The sequence below is a fragment of the Anabrus simplex genome, chromosome 2 (genome assembly GCF_040414725.1).
Source record: "Anabrus simplex isolate iqAnaSimp1 chromosome 2, ASM4041472v1, whole genome shotgun sequence".
Classification (NCBI taxonomy): Eukaryota; Metazoa; Arthropoda; class Insecta; order Orthoptera; family Tettigoniidae; genus Anabrus; species Anabrus simplex.
The window spans coordinates 1,200,704,346-1,200,725,564 of record NC_090266.1 but is presented as its reverse complement, the minus strand read 5'-3'; the positions used below and the strand labels follow the sequence as shown (position 1 = coordinate 1,200,725,564).

Here is a 21,219-nt window from a genome sequence, read left to right as displayed (position 1 = left end):
TCTTCACTGCGAATTTTGAATAAAATGAATGAATAATTTTTAAAAAGTGAAGAGGAAGACACTTTTCTTAAAACGGCTCTTTTCAGGGTTGAATTTTGAATTATTTATTGAATTGTGGTGCTATAATTTGGAATAGCCATAAATTATAGCTCTAGACCAGGTCATACTACTACTGAGCCTCTGCACTTAAGTGTGCACACTGCTCATTCAAAACAGCGCGTCAGAATAGGTATCGAATAGGTGGAACACTATGATGAACCAGTGTGCTATGTACCAGCAGTAACAGACAATGTATGAACCAGAAGAATGGCATGCTAAAGAAAAAAGTTTTCTAACTCCCCAGCTATTTCCCGCGAATATTCGGTCAGGCTGTTATACTCGGTACGCAACAATAATCCCATCTATCGGAGTTGAGGGCACAATAAGAGGCAAAGAACATCACAACAAACAATGGTCAATGTAATATTATTGTTGATCAGTGTAATGAGCTTTCGATATTGTAGGCCTTCACATTTAGTTTTCTTCCGGCTCTGAAATACTACTCTTATCATAGTAGGTACGATAAAACTGAATAAAACATAGATGATCGGAAATTGTATCCTCTATAACTTTTGTTATGTAGTACTTTTCTGTAGGACCAATAAATAGGTACCGCATTTAAAAATTAAAATACAGAGCTTGATAGTCGCAACTGCTTAAGTGCGGCCAGTATCCAGTAATTGGGAGATGGTGGGTTCGAGCCCCACTGTCGGCAGCCCTGAAGATGGGTTTCCGTGGTTTCCCGTTTTCACACCAGGCAAATGCCGGGGCTGTACCTTAATTAAGGCCACGGCCCCTTCTGTCCTTTTCCTAGGCCTTTCTTATCCCATCGTCGCCATAAGACATATCTGTGTCAGTGCGACGTAAAGCAAATAGCAAAGTAATATATATATACCGGTATTTAAGGTGCCTACCCCTAAACTACAGTTTCATCCAAGGCCAGTAAAATTGTTTATAGCTTAGACTATAGTTTCTTCTTCCCCGACTTTATATACCAATTTTAATTAAATTTTGTTTGCCCATTTTCTCGTGGCTCGGCGTTGGTGTGGACTTAGCAACAAAAATAAAAATTCATGAATGTCTGTGTTATCATAGCCAGTATGGTAAAAATGTATAGGACATAAATGATCGGAAATTTAATTCTATGTAACTTTAGTTATGTAGTATTTATCGATAGGACCACTAATAATATAAATATTTGAGAATTGAATGTTGGGCCTTCCCCTAAACTACCATTTCACTCAGTGTGAATAAAATAATTTATAGCCTAGATTGTAGTGGCTTACCCCCTGACTTTACATACCGATTTTTATGAAATTCTCTTCAGCCATTTTCTCGTGATGCGTGTACATACATACAGACAGACAGAATTACGGAAAAGTAAAATGTGCATTTCCATGTTACTGTGCTTATGACCGATATGGAAATACCATTCTTTTAAAATTCTGAGCAATGTACAGACAAAACTCTTATTTTATATATATATAGATGGAAGGGTATGTATAGGTACTTTAAGACAGAAACAGGTTCCAAGAAGGACATTCTAGGAATCGATGAACAAGGGGAGTGTGTAACTGAGGATCTTCAAAAAGCAGAAGTATTAATTCAGCAGTATGTAAAGATTGTTGGTTACAAATATAATGTCCAAATAGGGGAGGTGACTAATACTAAAGAAGTATTAAAACTTACCTATGATAACATTTACAATAAGATACAACAGTTGGAAATTAGAAAAGCAACTGGAATTGATAAGATTTTGGGGGATATACTAAAGACAATTGGTTGGGATATAGTACCATATCTGAAGTACTTATCTGATTATTGTTTGCATGAAAGAGCTGTACCAAATGAATGGAGAGTTGCTATAGTAGCTCCTGTGTATGAAAGAAAGGGTGATAGACATAAAGCTGAAAATTACAGGCCAGTCACTCTGACATGCATTGCATGTAAGCTTTGGAAAAACATTCTTTCTGATTATATTAGACATGTTTACAAAATATGTAACTGGTTTGATAGAAGGCACATTGAGTTTAGGAAAGGTTATTCCACTGACGCTCAACTTGTAGAATTCCAGCAAGATATAGCAGATATCTTGGTTTCAGGAGGTCAAATGGACTGGATCGCAATTGACGTACCTAAGGCATTTGGTAGGGTAGATCATGGGAGACTACTGGCGAAAATGAGTGCAGTTGAACCAGACAAAATAGTGACTAAATGGCTGGCTATATTTCTAGAAAATAGATCTCAGAGAACTAGAGTAGGCGAAGCTTGATCTGATCCTGTAATAATTAAGAGGGGAATTCCTCAAGGCAGTATTTTTTTGACCTTTATGTTTTCTTATATATATATAAATGATATGAGTAATGAAGTGGAATCAGAGATAAGGCTTTTGCGGATGATGTTATTCTGTATAGAGTAATAAATAAGTTACAAGATTGTGAGAAACTGCTAAATGACCTTGATAATATTGCGATATGGACAGTAGGCAGTGGTATGATGATAAACAGGGTTAAAAGTCAGGTTGTGAATTTCACAAATAGGAGAAGTCTTCTCAGTTTTAATTACTGCATTGATGGGGTGAAAGTTCATTTTGGGGATCATTGTTAGTACCTATGGGTTAATATAGGGAAATATCTTCAATGGGATAATCACATAAATGGCATTGTAGATAAAGGGTACAGGTCTCTGCACATGGTTATGAGGGTTTTTAGGGGTTGTAGTATGGATAAGTAAAAAGTAAACTCGTGTCCTCATCCCGAGGTGGTGCAACTCTTTTCAGGCACACCCCCAATGGACGTGAACTGCATGAACCATTTCAACCACATGCCAGCCCTCGTGCCAGTTTTAAATTTCTGGCAGTACCGGGAATCAAACCTAGGACCCTGAGAATGACAGCTAATAACCATAGCCGTTGCGCTACGGAGGCGGATGTAGTAAGCATGTAAAAAAGAGGGCATATAAGTCTCTGGTAAGATCCCAGCGAGAGTATGGTCCAGTGTATGAGACCCCTCACCAGGGTTACTTCATTCAAGAACTGGTTAAAATCCAAAGAAAAGCAGCTCGATTTGTTCTGGGTGATTTCCGACAAAAGAGCAGCGTTACAAAAATGTTGCAAATCTTGGGCCGGGAAGACTTGGGAGGAAAGAGACAAGCTGCTTGACCGAGTGGTATGTTTTGCAAGAAATCAGCTTCATTTCCTGTATCAAATCTTATTTGCATTAAATCAGTAAAAACAAATATCCACCTTTTAAACTCTTATATTTGCTTTGTTTAAATTAATTATTTATAATACATGTTTTGCTCCTTGGTAATTAAAAACAGAACATCAACAAGAAAAAAATATTTTTCAAAAACTTTTTAAATAATAAACAACTAGGAAACATACACAAAAGTACTTAAAAAAAATCTGTTCAAGTGAATAGAAATAGTTTTAAAATAGTTCAGAACAAAGTAGATCCATTTCCCTTCCCATTTCACCTCCTCATTCAACCCTCCTCATAGATTTCAATAATTTTTATTTTTTGTAAATTCATATAGTTTTAAACATAACAAGGTACTTTTTATGATGATTTTTGAGAAGATAGAATATGCTTTGTAATTTCACCTATGCAATGAAACATAGCTGAAGATGTTCCCAAGGTAAAACACATGTACTATAAATAAATAATTAATATGCTTAAAGCAAATATAAGTATAAAAAAGGTGGATATTTACTTTTGTTGATTTCGTTACGGTATTAAATCAAGAAAAGACGTTAGAGTACGTTGTTGAAGGACAAGGGTCATCGTTTTCATTTTGATTTTGTTCTATTTGATTCTGTAAAATATGTTCATTTGTTTTACCTTAAAAATTGACTGAGGACCAAGAAGAAGAACTTAAATTTATTTGTTTATTGTGTAAAATTTTATAATGTAAATATCTGTGTAATTAGCATCTGGATTTAGATAATAACTTGTGTGGCAGGGTGCAGCTGCACGTGTCTGCATTGGTGAGATGCTTCTAGTGATTTCCTGTTGCATCAGAAAGGAAGTCTCTGGAAGTTGTAAAGATCTTTTCTCATCAAAACTTTTGGAGCCCTGATTGTCTAAAATAACGTGATTTCTAATTGGCGAATGTAAGAAACGGGGGTGCGCTCATAAGTTATCTCTTGATTGCCCCATTTCCGGCTCCTGGCGACTTGACCAAGCTTGTGTCCGTCGTCTTTGATTTGTGACCGGCGAAGAGAGCAGTCTTCTCCTCAATCTGATGGGACGACTGGCCCTCTGAGGTGAGCACTATTTGGTTCATGTTTTGGATTTCAACCTTTAAATGTAAATTCTTATTTTAAATTTCTTTCCACGATGGAGTTTGCCCGTGGTATCTTCCATTCGCCAATTTTAAGTTCAAATGACTCAACCCTCACAGCTAGTCATACCCCCTTTGTTTTGGAGGTATTCCCCTTTTCTTAGATTTTATATACTCTGTAATAAATATGTAAATTTTAATTTCCTCTGGGATTGTCTCCGGTAGTCCTGTTTCATCTTAAGATATACACCTTATTCAGAAGTGTTTTTGAATAGGCAGGTACTTGATCAGGCTCTGTTTTAGGATTTTTAATAATTAACATGCTTTCTTTTCCTTGCTGTCTTAACCTGCATGTGGTGTTATGTTAACGTGTATTTTTCTTTAACTTCTTTGGTTGTAGAGGGATAGTCCTTGCTAAATTGAGAGCTCATTTTCTTATATGTAATTTTAAGTTGGTATTGTCCGCAACTACCTTACGAAACTACCTTGTAATGACTTCAAATTATGACTGTTAAATTTTTCTTTACATTGTTTTTAAGTCGTTGGCGTGAAGCTGAAGCTTGTACTATTGACACTATTGATATCTTAAAATTTGTTTATTTACTACATTAACTTAATTTGTGTTTCATTATTGACCTTGTTTTGTAACGTCAGTTTCCAATTTTATAATTCAGTAAAATAATGTAGTGTTCAATTGGGATCGCCATTAATTTCGTTTTCCCGGCAACACACTACCTTATCAAGGACCTGGCAGGGTTCCCAACTGCTTCCCATTTCCTTTCTTTTAGTTGCCACGTTAGTTAAACTCTTATTTATAACTCTGCGTTGTTTCCAGAGTATTAACATGGTGTGTATGTTTCATTTATTTTGTGTGATAAATTTGTTATTTAAAAAATTTATCTGTCTTGTTCCTAGTTGTGTAATCCATAGCGGTTACAGATTTAATATAAGTGGTATGTTCCTAGCTGTCAGTGGAGAGATGGCGTGGAATGACATTATTAGACAGATAAGTTTGGGTGGTTTCTTTATTAGTAGGAAATATCACAATATGTAGATAAAGTTGAAATTCAAGAGGACAAATTGGGGCAAATATTCATTTGTAGGAACGGGAGTTAGGGATTGGAATATCTTACTAAGGGAGATGTTCAATAAATTTACATTTTCATTGCAGCCATATAAGAAAAGGCTAGAAAAACAACAGATAGGGAATCTGCCACCTGTGCAACTTCCCTAAATGCATATCAGGAGTGTTTGATTGATGAATGAATAACTTTCTCACAAAAAATAGAAATGGAGGTGTTATAAGTTGCCATTCCAGAGAATGAGATTTGCTGACTGAACTATGAAAGGTGTATGTTTATATTGATTGTAGTAGTTAATTTGTTTCCAAATTTCATTATTTCATTATTAGTTGTGTGCTCTAGATATCAAGTTCTTGCTGAAGCTGGTGGCTCGGACCAGGACGCAACATCGGGGCGGAAAATAACTGCTGACTGGAGCTTCAATCTTGGAGAGGCTGCTCTTGATGTTGCATGTATTGCATGGCCCTCCCATGCAGATGTAGTGATTCTTGGAGAGAGGAATTTGTATTGCCTTAGAGACAATGGAACCCTCAAGTTCATGAAGAGACTCGAATACAAACCCTGTTGCCTTCATTCATACATTGCAGGTCAGTGTCATGACCAATTGTTTTCTAGAAGAAAACTTTTCTCTCTAGCTTCAAATGAATAAGATTACATTATGTATAAACACGAGCTGAGGAATTAGAATTGAGTACATTTCAATCCTTTCTTGCTGCTAAAACATTAACATCATTTGGTAGACTGGATACCTTACCATTTCTTATACATTCATTTTACTTTTTCTTACAAAATAAATAAATAAATAAATAAATAAATAAATAAATAAATAAATAAATAAATAAATAAATAAATAAATACATACATACTCAGTTTAAAAAAATTAGGGGAACATGTTTTTGAATGTATGCTATGCTCCACAAAACAATACCTCACACCCAAGTATATTACCAACTAAACCTTTGATCTTTACCACAGGAGTATACAAAAGAACATTGATGGATTCACGTTCATTATCAGAACACAAATGGAAATGTCCAAATAGGGGCGAAAACAAAGTGATAGCAGTCCTCTAGGGTGGATTTTTATCACAGTTGGAGAGCTTCAGTATGGTGTATGTCCTCCGCGAGCATTTATCACAGCTTGGCACCTACATGGCATGCTCCATATAAGTCGACGGAGGTCACATTGTGGTATCAGGTCCCATTCTTCAATAAGAGCCCTTTCGATGCCTTGGAGAGTCTGTGGTGGAACGGGATGCCCATGAACTCTTCTGTCAAGCCTATCCCACACATGCTTGATGGGATTATGGTCGGGACTCACTGCTGGCCATTCCATCTCTTGAATGTCCAGTTCTCGCAAGAGACATCTCTGGTGATGTGCGCTACATGAGCCCTGGCATTGTTGTGCATGAATACGAATTCAGGGTCAACACGTTATGCAGCAACCAACACATGCTGTAGCATTATCTGCTCGATGTACCCCGCAGCAGTAAGATTAAAACGGATGACGACAAGATCCATACGGCCATCAATACTGATGCCACCCCACAGCATCACAGAACCTTGTCCGAATCGGTCGCCTTCCTGGACAACATTTGGTATGTACTGCTCACCACGGTGTCTCCATACACGTTGATGTACACCACTTCTGTGTCAGAGGAAATCTGGACTCGCCTGTGAATAACACAGGCCTCCATTGGCGAAGTTGCCAGTTGACGTGGGTACGGGCAAACAGAAGGCGAGCTGCGCGATGTTGCTGCATTAAACGGGGCACTCGAACCAGGATGTCTGGGTTGTAAGGACACTTCTATTAACCTGTTCCTTACTGTCTGGTCAGACACTGTGACTCCAGTGACTCTCCTGAGGTCTTGTTGCAGTTTCTCTGGCAGTTGGTGAACTACACCGCATTGCACAGATGGACACATATTGGTCATCCTGTGGGGTTGTCATGCATCCATGACCTTGTCCAACCCTCCTTGTGAACTGGCCTGTCTCATTGCAGCAATTTCACAAGCGTTAAATAACTGACGGAGAGACACCGAGATTCACAGCAACACGACGAAAAGTCCATCCTTCCTGGATCAAAGTGACGGCCCTTGCGACTTGAACCTCGTTAAGATGTCTCATGGGATGTGCTGGTTTATGTACAGCATGCTCAAATGACTGCAGTAGTCTGTGTATCTCACGACGACACACAGATGCACCGCTATTCACTTTGTTTTGAGGGGTCACCTGACAGTTTAATGCATGGCGACACCTACAGATGGAGTATAACTTCGATTTGACATACCCTGAGTTGCTAAGGTCTCAAGGTAAGCTGTATGACCATTGGAACCCCATCTACCAAATTAACGTTCACATATCAGATGTTACAAAACATGTTCCAGTAATTTTTTTGATCTGTGTACATACATACATACATACATACATACATACATACATACATACATACATACATACATACATACATACATACTGCCCCCATCATGCCGGGCTCAGCTCGCCGGTGAGCGAGAGTCTCAAAGGTAGACCGTTCGCTTATCGGCTGTGCAGAAAATTTTAAAGGCAGGAATAGATGAAGGACTAGCGACAAATGAAAAGAAGCTAAAATAGGTTTTATACATTTATTAAAAACTATCACTCTTCCAATAAACAATTAAATTTACAAAATCTGGGACTAATTCTTGAAAATCTCTTCTCCTCGTGCTATCGTCTATAAGGAATGTTGATCAAATTAAAGCTCAACAAATGTTCTCGTCTGTAATAATAATAATAGGGATCATTAATTTACTATAAACTGGATTGCAAATCAAATAATATCTGGTATCACTCACTCCAATAATGATAATTAAATTGCTTAAATTAAAATATTCCTTCTGGATCTCGCTTAATTCTACAAGAAAATGATCATTTTCTTTCCCTTATTAAAATTATTGAAAAATGTTTAATTCAAGAAATTGTGGTTAATAAATCTTCCTTAGACTTTCCCTTCATCAATCAATTCATTTTTATAATTATTAAGTGACTGAACTTCTCATAATTAACTGTTATTTGATCTCATGTCAACCTAAACGTTACTCGTTTTTATGCAATAAGTGACTGTACAATAACTATAAATTCAGCCTCGTGACATCAATCCACGGACGTTGCCTTTTCTTATTCAATTTATTTTAGTGAATAAGATCTTAATCTACCTTAAATTATATTAAAATCTTCTAAAGATTCATAATTCATCAAATCACGGACACGCGAAAATGACGTAAATCGGTCAAAATTTGACGCACGCAGTGGAGAACATCATCATAAAACCATTCAAGAAAATTCACAAAACACAGAATATAATCAAATCACACATCACACATTCACACACAGGTACACGACAATGTTACAATATTATTTACACGAACACTAACCCATTATTATTAATTTTTGGATTTATTCCAAATTAGGGAAATCATTCTCTAGATGACAATATCATGTATATTCCAGGTGTCGATCTAGGACGTGGTAGAGTTGAGGTTATCACTTTTATGCAGAAATTAATTATGCAACGATGTTCAGGGGAATCCTTTAAACAGAAATCATTCAAAATAAGCAAGTAAAATACCTACAGCACAGGTCAAAATATTAGAATACGCGCTTACGGTACATGAGTTGCGGCATTTATTCTTATTCTCCTACTATATCGTGGCTCTCGATTAATCTGCGCTCAAGCTCGAAGAAATCATGTCCAGTGACACATTTCTTCCAAAAATGACTCTAATGGATGCATAAATTATCACACAAAATATAATGTCCACCTGCAAGTCATAATCAAATTAATAGCACAGTAAAATATACGTATAATTCATCATTACTCCGTCCGGAGGATGCCATGTTCCAGGCCTACTTTACATAAAGTGAGCACACGATAATTCTTTCCAAGAACAAACCAACATTAAACCCATGACCTTATTCAAATTTTAGCCCATAATTAGGTTTAATTATTTTTACTCATTATTATTATATTTATTGACCGTGCCTAATCACACTTGCAAAGCTATCGTACGAAATTATTCAGATGACTCTAAACGAACTCAAGTCCACAGAAATGTCGTATAATCGTAGAATGAAATTTGACACTTAGAAAAACACTAGAACACTGTCCTAATCTGTCTCAATTAATTTTCAAACTATTTCAAAATCATTCAAGATTAACGCAGAGGTCATTTACTTTTATTTCTCCTGCCGTCTTAAATTTTTAGGACAGTTGAGGTCTCTCTTGATGACATTCACTCTTATCTCTAACTAATAGAACCGAATACACATTGATTCCAGAGCACAAACTACCTCCCATCGAGGAAAGAAGAATGAAAAGTCAAACTACTGCTAAACTAATAGAAAATCTAAATGAATAAGGTAAGGCTACGTTTTACAGACATTTTACAGAAAGATAGAAAGATGAATTCTTAAAGAATACTCATGTGGCTGGTGTTAACTGGATTCTGGCTGATGACCTAGTACGTGGTCACATCACCTTCCATCGAACAAAGTCTTGCCCATGTCCGACGCCTTACATAATTAGTGACTCATGGAGGAGATGAAGGTGCACAGGAAACAGTAGGATTCATCTCGGAAAGGGATAGCCATCTTCAAGCGAGCTCGAACCAACGACCTTCCTTCTTCTGAGTTCTCGTAGAAAAGCTGAAACTAATAAAAGTCTTAGCAATAGTCCAGGATACACATGCAATGTTTAATAATTTGGAGATGGACGCTTAACTTATGACAGTCATAAATAAATCGTAGAGAAGTTTTTAAAATGTCTGAATTGCAGTTTATTCAGTCCTTAGTGCCTTCTCTAATGCAAAGTCTCCCAGTAAAGCAAACGACGTCCAGTCTTGACCGTAGCTGCATTCAGAGTAACGCTCAAATCAAGTGGTCAGAAGTAAAAACCCTCTACAAAATTTCCTTTGGAATTACCATAAATTCACTGTCTTAAGACGGAGGTGTGCCTCTTGATTATATCTGATTGGTGGATCTGTTGCATTCCTGTGAAGGTTGTCATTTTTATTGGCTGCCCTAGTTTCACGTCACACGACTTTGCAATTATTGATCGATTCAATCACGCTGCCCGCCTGATCACGTGGCACACACACACATGTATGTCTGAAGGACACCTAACAGGAATTTCACCCTGCTTCCTCGTTCTCTTGGTAGGTTGGGAAAACCGGTTCTCAGGCGGCTTGTTCACACTAGCACGGGAGTGTAAAATCTCACCCTCCTGACGATCGAAATACTGTTTCAACTCACTGATGAAATAAATCATTCTCCCTTATTAAATTATTTCCACTTTTGAAGGGGACAATACATACATACATACATACATACATATATATTCCATCCATCTTCATGTTATGCCTTTCAATGTTCGTTCTGCAGGATCCCACCACCGAAGCCAGTTTATGCATGCAGCTTCATCCATCAAAATTATTCTCAACGTAGGCTTTATCGCCTCCTTCTGAGAGCCCTCGTACTATTGTTCCCACCTGTTTGTACCAGCACTTTCATGCCTGTTAATCCTAAATAATTAATAAGATACTAGCAGTTTCCCGCTGGCTCCGCCCTTACTGTATGGTGTTGTTCATTACTATCCTCACGGATGTATTTGTAAAGTTTCGAGTTAATGGAATAAAGCACATGACCTGCTGTGGTAATAGAATGTAATATTATGTCAAGAAAACACTTGAAAATACATCACACAAAGAAATTGAATTAAACGTTCCTTAGAACAACACTACGCGCCGAACTGTTAAAAAGTCCTTCAAAGATCTTCGTCACGGAGACAAATGAATACTCATAACTTTTCTCAGAATCTACCAATTTAAGTAGTTAATACCTCAAAAGAAAGCGCTTGATCCACTGAGTGTTTTAAGACTGAAACGAACTGCGTACCTCACTTAGAACGAAAGATATGATTGCTTCAATGAGAAAAAATGTTGAAGAAATGAGACATCAAATTGAATGTGCACTCATAACTTTCCTCAGAATCAACCGATTTGAATACTTAAGAGCTGAAATGAAAGAGCTTGATCCACAGAGTGTTCTTAGGCCAAAACGAACTCCGTACCTCAATTAGAACCAACGATATGATTGCTTCAAAGAGACAAAAAATTGAAAAATCAAATAATTTGAGGGAGACGGAAATTAAGTGATCTATAGTACCTGATGACAAATCTGTGCATGAATACCTTTCAGTTAAAATAAGAATGAAGGAAATCGACCGGATAGAATGGCCGGACTGAATAACTTAAGTTTTCATAAAAAAATTTAATATATAGATTCTGAGGTGTGTCATATCCAGTTGTAGCCACTTGCTGATGATGAGATCCACTAGAGCCACAAAACTGGGGGAATGTTGATATCTCCATTTCAACCACTATTCCAAATAGTCTCTCATGTTTTCTGTGGGATTAAGATTGGGGGATTTAATGTTGTGGCATTACAGTTAAAAAAAGCATTATTATTATTATTATTATTATTATTATTATTATTATTATTATTATTATTATTATTATGATTATTATTATTCATCTTAAATCCATATGCAGTCGCCACATGATTGTTGTCTGGAACTCTAAATTAATGATTGGGTAAAATTATAATACAACTGTGGACTGTCGTTTCTTCATTGGACATTTAATGGTATGTTAATGGCTATAGATAAGTCATTGGTTGATTCTACTGTGTTGTACTTCAATGGTTTGTGTGATGCTTCCTAATGCTCGGTGTTTGAACTCTGGGGAGTCACACTATGAGCTTCTAGCTAGCAATATGCTTGGTGTTACTCCTCCGTTGAAATGGCCTGTATTTGACCCAACTATGTTTTTAAACCGCCCTAGTGTGTTAATGTAGTGCTTAATATTTTTATATGTGGGGTGACAATTCTACATTCTTCTTCTGTGCAAACGTGATGTCAAGGCGTTATTGGAATATAAAACCGTAAGTCATGTGAAGGGTACTCCTTATAAATCATCACCACGACCACCTTCGGTAAGTCAAAACCTGCAAAAGCTTTTAATTCTACTGTTGGTCTTCAAGTTCACCACTATGAAGAGGCTTGCTTAATTCAGATAAAATAAATAAAATGTTTATCAGACTGGTGCACTGTGTTATTGCTGTATCACCTGGACCTCCTGTTCACATTCGAACTTCGTAAAACTTAAAAGATATGAATATTTTTGTGCCAGAAATAATTAGCTAGAGTGAAGTACAATGTTTCCACTAAAGGGGCCCATAGATGTGCAATATTATTGCGCAAAATGGTTTGTACAATATATTGTTAGCTGCCTATAGCCGTACAGTATTATTGCACAAAAATAGAGTTTGTGCAATAAATGGAATCGTGTGGAGATAATATTGATAGTTGTGCAATATATTGTGCAAAGCGGTCATAGACGTACAATACGCGTTGCAATATATAGTCAGTCCATGCCGGCATTTTATTTGGTGATTATATTGAGTGACACTGATCTTTACTGCGTTTTGATCGCCGTGGGTGTAAGTGCCAAAAAGAAGCAGAAACGGAAAAGAAGCACAAGGGTCAAACAGTGGTTTCTAGACAGAGAAAAGTACACTCATGAAAATTTACTCAGTGAACTGAGAAAATGGGAACCAAATGATTTTTGAAACTTTCTGCGCATGAATAGTGAATTGTATGAGGAACTCCTCGCTTTGCTCTTAACGTCCCACAGAGCCGGAAGGCCATGGTACACTTCGATAAACTCCAAAATAAACTTTTACTCCTCCTTTTTGCCTGCCATCACGATACCTTCTCCAACGCTTGTTGATACCAACTGGCGGGAGGACGGGATATTGCACAATATTGCCAACACACAGCACAGTATTTTGCGATTTGCGCAATATATTTCAAACTTTCTTGATTTCGTACAATATATTGCACAACCCTTCAATATTAAATACACACTATCAATTTTATTGCACAAACCCCGATATTGTGCAATAATATTGCACGTCTATGGGCCCCTTAAAGGTTCCTCCAACTTAATTTTGTAAAATTGTAATTGGGACCTAGTAATTTATGAATGAGACAATATGCTGTCATGATAATTGGCACATGACTCTTGATTGCTGTGTTACTTAGTGTGGCAGTTTAAATCTTATTTTGAGGTAAAAATTACTCTTCATTTAAACTTCTCAGTAGTATAACATTGAAATCTTGATATTTCTCGGAATTATGAGGGGTCTATACATGAGGTTGACCACCTAAGGGGTCCAACTCGTTGGCTGAATGGTCAGCGTACTGGCCTTCGATTCAGAGGGTCCTGGGTTCGATTCCTGGCCAGGTCGGGGATTTTAACCTCATTGGTTAATTCTAATGGCTTGGGGGCTGGGTGTTTGTGCTGTCCCCAACATCCGTGCAACTCACACACCACACATAATACTATCATCCACCACAATAACACGCAGTCACCTACACATGGCAGATGCCGCCCACCCTCATTGGAGGGTCTTCCTTACAAGGGCTGCACTCGGCTAGCAATAGCCACACAAAGGTAGCATTTCATCACCTGATGCCACCTCAGTTGGTATTTCAGTGCTACAACTGTCAGCTGCTATACCACTCTGTATTCAGCTGTCCACATGAAATCAGGAGAAACAGATGTGGTGCCAAATGTCACCACACTAAATGTGAGCTACCCAAACACAACTGCATGAACTGCAAGGGTAACCAACCTCTCTTCCTCATTTCCTGGTTATTTGTACATAAGGCAGTGATCAAGGAAAACCAAAACACCACATACGCAGTTTTCTGGACCTACACGTCTCACCACCACCCAGACCACACCAGACACAATGGTACTCGTCACATTCTTGTCTCTCTCTCTCTCCCTCTCCCCCCCCCTCTCCCTCTCTCTCTCTCTCTCAATATGAATACCAAAAAAAAGAATCCAGTTTACAGTACAACAGATATGGTAATTTGATCCTTGCATACATTTTTATTATGGACTAAGAGTGGTTAAATGCAGAAGGTGGGGCAAAGTAACCCTTCAATATTATGGATGTTCAGTTGTCGTGAACTTAAGCGGTTTGCTTTCGAATGACTTGCAAATAAGAAGAAATCTTGATTTGAGTAATGAAGCAGATGAAAGAGGGAAGGAAGCTTGTAGCTTTATGTGACTGTTGATTGTAGCCAGAGGTGAGACACATAGATTTTAGATACTGTGAATTAACAGTTAGTATGCAGACGGCAAAAGAAGTATTGTATCTGATTGCTTGTTTGTGTGTATACATGATAATGTTTTGTTTTTCCCTCCAAGCTTCATCTCAGTTTGATAACATAATGCCATGTACAGTATTAGACACCTTTCGTACAGCATACTGTATATTTGTCATTGGATGCTCGCTGAATGTCCCTTTGGGAGGTAAAATTTTATAAAAGAAAGTTAATTCAGGTGTAAATGTGTTGAAACCTTTACAGTGATCCCAAACCTGATAGTAAGTTGAGGAGGTCCAAGAGAATCTTAAAATAACCACAATATTTCAGTTAATTCAATTTTTACTTTCTGTCCTTGTGTTTCAGAACCAGACGGGAGGACGATGGTGTTGGTAGTAACAGACACAGATACATTGCTGGTTTATGATCAGACTACTCTGCGATGGTCTGCTCAACTTCTTCTGTCCCCTGTTTCTGTTAAGACTATGAATCTAGAGGTAAAGGGAGAATTTTCCCATTGTGTTTATAACTTTCTTCTATCCATTTTTAAATGAATACTACTGGGCAAGTTGGCCGTGCGTTTAGGGGCGCGCAGCTGTCAGCTCGCATCCGGGAGATAGTGGGTTCAAACCCCTCTGTCGGCAGCCCCGAAGTTGGTTTTCCTTGGTTTCCCATTTTCACACCAGGTAAATGCTGGGGCTGTACCTTAATTAAGGCCACGGCCGCTTCCTTCCCATTCCTAGGGCTTTCCTGACCTATCGTCGCCATAAGACCTATCTGGGTCGGTGCGACGTAAAGCAAATAGCAAAAAAAAAAAAAATTAATACTATCACCAGCATTCAGTGTTATTTCTTTCAGATGGCTGTTTCAAGTGCAGGCAGACTATTTATACAAAATTCTACTGTATAAAAACTTAACTACCAAGCGAGTTGACTATGCGGTTTGGGTCATTTTAGCTGTTAGCTTACATTTGGGATATAGTGGTTTTGAACCCTACAGTCAGCAGCCCTGAAGATGGTTTTCTGTATTTCCCATTTTCACACCAGGCAAATGACCTTATCTTAAGGCCACAATCACTTCCTTCCTCCCATTGTCACCATAAGACCTGTGTGTGCCAATGTAACATAAAAAAACTTAACTAGCTAGAATTGTAATTCTTCTACCAAATGAAAGCTGACAATTCCTAGTAATGAAATATGTGAATTGCTCTCTTGTATGGAGTGTGCTATTGTATGGATGTGAATCTCGGGCAATTGGAGATCAGAATTAGAAAAGACCTGAAGTGTTTCAGATGTGGGTTTGGAGATGAATGCTATGGATTAAATGGATTGAAACAGGAACAATCAAAAGCATCCTACTAGAAATTCAAGGGAAAAGAGATCTGATGCTAACGATACAGAGAGGAAAAGCTAAATTCACTGGCCATATGTTGCAACAGAATATCTTTCTATCCAGTCTGCTGGAAGGGGAAATCATGAGGAAGAAATACTGAGGATGACTGAGGAAAAAATTCTTTCAAGGCTTGGCACAGAATCTTCATTATGGTTCCTACAATTAAATGCAACAAGGAGCTGAGGACAGAGAACAATGGTTGCATAGACAAGGCATTCTCTGTAGAAATTGATGACATGAAGTGTTGAGTTTAGTTTGAGATTTCTACTCTTCTTTGGTGATTAAAGTCCAGAAAACAATTAGTTTTGTACAAACACATGATTATTGATTAAAGCGGCAAATAGTTAAATATTATCAAATGTAAGGGACAAATATTGTAAATTCATACTGCCCACTGGAAGAAAAAGACAAGGGCATGTCTCTCCTTAGGTTCGATGTATGACCATTTTGCTGTCTATTGCAAAATAAATTTACAACCAGTGTCATCACCTGTGTTAATTTTGCTTCTTTACTACACTGCCAGACAACGTGATGTGATCTAGACATTAGGCCCCTTAAAACAACTATCATCATCAGTTGGTCTTTTGGAGAAAATTCTGTTATAAATGTATTGAACTGAACTGGCTCTCCATATCTGTGGAAATGTACTAACCTACATTCTCATTACTTGCATGTAAGTATAAAACATTTCTGGCCATTTCTGAACATTTCAAGGAACTGGTAGCCCTCACTGTTAGAAGCCTCTGAAATGAAATAAAATTGTCATGTTGGGAATAAGTTATGAGCATAGTTTTGTGGTGGGTGATTGTAACTTGTTCCTGCTTAATTTGGCAGAATTAGAGACTCTTTATCAACAGGCCTTTAAAAATTTGGAATGGCTACGGTGTGTGTCAACATGGTACCATTCACTTGGAGTCGAAGGGAGGACCCAGTCTTAATAGAGATTCAAATCCAGGCTAACTGGCCAGGAATGCTGAATATCAGTAAGATAGTCCAAATCGAAGTTCATAATTTATTCGCAACAGTTCGGCAAACTTTTCTCCAATCTGAAAATAAAAATGAACTCATTAAGTTAATTTTCATTGATTTGAGCAAAGTTAATATATTACACTTGCAAAAAGATTATTTCATTGTTGTGAAATAAGGACTTGCTGATAAACAGTATTCTCCATATCTTCTGTGTCACTCTTGCTGGTTTTGGTATCCAATGCGCTGTCCTCGTCACTGCTTCTGCCGGTATCAGATTCTTTGTGTCTCTGCCACACTGCGTCATCTTTTGATCCATCTTGTGCATTTGAAATTCCATTCCTTTTGAAGCTCTTGGAAGCTAGTTCAGGTAGTATAAGGTCCCACCCAACCCTTCATTACCCACAAGCACAAAAAGTCCAAGGATGGATGCGTAATATTTTCTGCGGGTGTCAATGGTCTACAAATGGCTTGTTAATGCATACGACCAGTGGCTGCAGTATAGATATTATGCCACTGGAAATGACTACCTGTCATGTCTTACAATCATTGAGAAGTTGCTTCACTTCGTTCATGAGGTGACCTCAGAAACTATCTAAAACAAGCAGGGCCTGCTGTTTCAGTAGTGCACTGTGTTGAAATCTTTATGGCGAAATTTATACACTTAGTGTGGGTAATGAAGGAAAATATTTTCTTGAATGAAATATAAATAACAAAATTGGGTGCCACCTGTAAAATTTACAGGAATAATTGACTCTATGGAGCATGAATGAACTCTTTCTCCCAAGGCAACGATTATCAGGTTGACGAGGTCTCCAATTTGCTTCTTAGCTTACTTAATACTATATACCCCTGAAATTGAATCTGGGTACCATACCAGGTTTTATTTACTCTACCAATAAGCAACATTTACCCTAAGTTTCACTAATGACCTTTACTCTACAAACAACAACAAACCGCATCTATGACTATCATCACGTGATGAGACCAACTTGTCTTTGCCTTTTACAAAAAGTCAAAGATGCAAACATCTATAAACCACCAGTCAGTCAATTTATATACAACTAGCAGTTACCCGTGGCTTCATTTGCGTGGATTTTGTAATTTGTTAAAAGTAATCGTTCCTTGGTACTGTACTAAGACATTATCTGAAAATCGCTATGGTATAAAAACTCACTGAGAAATTGAGTTCCATTACCCCCAAAAATCTTTGCAAACCAGGTTTGTGGTACTGCCTTTGGGGGCTACGATGACCATGCGGCATAGATCTGCACATGTAAGAAACAAGTCTTCTCTCAAGTCGAAAAAGTATTTCTTTATTTTTAAAAGAGATTCCAAATACCTATTTCCACGTCTGTAACATTTTCAGTTTTTGAGATAAAAGTATTCTCGTAAAAATTATTTCAAGTCTTTTTTCACTTCTCTTCACCCCCGTTAAGGTCTTTTCTGAAAATAAAATAAATGTTCCTGTATTTTTAAAGGACATTACAAATACCAAGTTTCACGTCTGTAACATAAGTTTTTGACTTATATTGTGTAGATATACTGGTACTCAGTTTAAAAATTCACCCGCTTTTTCAATTCTTTTCACCCCTTTAAGTGGATTTTCTTAAAATAAAGAAGGGTTTCTTTATTTTTAAAAGAGATTCCAAATACCAGTTTTCAAGTCTGTAACAACTTCAGTTTTTGATATATAAGTATTGTACCAGGAAGGCATAGGCCCTGGCACATGTGTATGTGCAGTCTTCAGCCCTAAGGCTGTTTGGATCCTCAACAGCTCTACCATCAGCTGTCATAGATGGCCTAGGCATTACTGAAGAGGTGTACTAGGGAAATGAGGAGTGAGGTAGTTTCCCATTGCTTTCCTCACCGAGCCAGAAGTTGCTATTACATATCAGTCCGCCAAGCCCGCTGAAATGCATGCACCAACTGACCCAATGAGCAACGTTTTCACACCATTCATAGCAGGGTCTGACTGCATAAGGAATGGCATTACTAGCATCGCTCATACCTCAGTCACTTTCATATTTTCAAAGCCAAGGATAAGACAGAGACAAATCAATGAAAGTAACAAAATTGCTCTAGCCCATACCAGAAGACATTGTGCACTGTAAACACTAGGTCCTGCTAGTAAAGGCATCCCTGGCACATACGGGTTATAAATTTTATTTATGAGCGTGCAGTTAAGTTCTGATGCATGAACAGCTGTGTGAGAGAAGGTTCTCGTTCTCACTGCACTGCGTGAGGAAGATCGCAAATCGAGCAAGGTCAAGCGACGTCACCACTGCCTGTAGCTTCCCTCCCCTTCAGAATTCTCTCGAAAATTATTTCATGAACTTTTTAACACCTGGACCAATTAACATGAAACCAATGCTGAATTGTAGCCAATACTCTGGAAGTGAAACCCTGCAAATTTGAGATCAATCCGTCCAGTGGTTTCTGAGACATAATAAGTTAAAGTTTGGAAGGAATTATCGCCCCTTCATCACCTGATTCCGAGCGCTGCTCGCAGACCGGTATAAATAGGTCATTGAACCAAGGTTATAACCAGTGTGCCGTAAGTGTGTTCTTCATTTATGAAGGACAGTATGCTCCGTCGGGATTTGCGAGGACATGGTAATAGTCACACTCGAACACGTTGAAATAGTACAAAGACGTCGTAAGTCAAGTTTCTACCGCGCCGCGACGAAGAAAATATTCTAAAAATTTCTCCAACTAAAATTGTCGTTAGATAATACTTACAAGACCGGGCGAGTTGGCCGTGCGCGTAGAGGCGCGCGGCTGTGAGCTTGCATCCGGGAGATCGTGGGTTCGAATCCCACTGTCGGCAGCCCTGAAGATGGTTTTCCGTGGTTTCCCATTTTCACACCAGGCAAATGCTGGGGCTGTACCTTAATTATGGCCACGGCCGCTTCCTTCCCATTCCTAGGCCTTTCCTATCCCATCGTCACCATAAGACCTATCTGAGTCGGTGCGACGTAAAGCCCGTAGCAAAAAAAAAAAAAAAAAAAAAAAAAAAAACTTACAAGTGTATTAACTGAGTGAAGCTATAATAGAAAGTGTGAATTGAAGTGTCAAATATTTCATTTGTCAGTAAATGACATTGTAAACTTACCATTTTTCACGTAATTCTGAACTGTATCTTTGAACTGTGACAGTATTCCAAGTCATTGCGTGTGGTGAACTAAAATCCTAATTTGAGACCATCTCAATCTTTCTGAGTGGTATTTCTCCTCCAATAGTATAATTGTGAACTATATGAGACATTTCACTCAACATTCGACCAATAACAGGGCTAGAATTGACTTTTTTTAATGTGCATTTTTCTCGATCTTTCGATCGCTACTACAAGAAACTTGGTGAACATTAAGAACCTTTTATGACTATATTAAGTAGTACAGACTCGTGTGGTGTAAATCCAGCCATAAAATCGCCTTAATATGCGAACAGTGTTATTTCAGAGACTGTGGTAGAGACTGTTGTTAATAACTTTTTTTCAAGTGCTTATGGACTGTAATTGTTATTCTACAGTCGAACCTCAGGCATAATTAGTGACAATTATGAACCGTGACAGTGTTAAATCTTAATTCCATAAACTGTGTGTATATAAAAACGTTTTCCGTAGCATGGACTGTGAATTCGAATTCAACACCGTAAAATTAATATAAGGATAGACCTATGCATTACAACCTGTGTCGGTGTGTAATATTAATTCTAGTGATATTTGAGAGCTCCATTGTGCCAATTGAACTTTCCTTGTTCCGACATTACCTCAAAGAACAACGGAAATCTTGGCAAAGTGCTGTGAGATTCTGCTGCATTGAACGTCGCTTCCAACGTGGGATTTACGTGGTTTCTTCAGTTATGGTACCCATCGAGGGACGTCGACGAGGGAGATTAATGTGGTATCTTCATTGAACACGTCGTCGGTGCTGAGTTCGAGCCTTGGCTGCACGCTGCGGAATATTCCAGGCACCGAGCCGCAGTACAGCACAACGCCAACACTTGTAAGCAGATCTTCTCGTATTCTGAGTGAGTAATCCTACTGACTGACTTTTAACGAAGCACTCAGTCCATTACAGTGCTCTAACAAGTGCTTCGTGTGAATATCGACTCGTAATTTATAATCATTTGAATATCAACTTGTAATTTATAATCATTCAAGAGAGGTTCATATCTTGATTTTAAACTATAAATTCCTCTTCAAAATCATTCGTAAATTGAATTAATTTCACATAGATGA

At 38.0% G+C, this 21,219-nt stretch overlaps 1 protein-coding gene across 2 annotated transcripts in view; it reads left to right on the top strand.

Moving 5' to 3' along the window:
* The window catches only part of BBS9 (Bardet-Biedl syndrome 9), a 281,278-nt gene that overhangs the window by 102,421 nt on the left and 157,638 nt on the right, over positions 1–21,219 (top strand). For both annotated transcript variants that reach the window (XM_067142194.2, XM_067142193.2), the window contains exons 4-5: positions 5,748–5,992; positions 14,985–15,115. In XM_067142194.2, the coding sequence (XP_066998295.2) occupies positions 5,748–5,992; positions 14,985–15,115 (376 nt within the window). The remainder of the gene's footprint in view (positions 1–5,747; positions 5,993–14,984; positions 15,116–21,219) is intronic.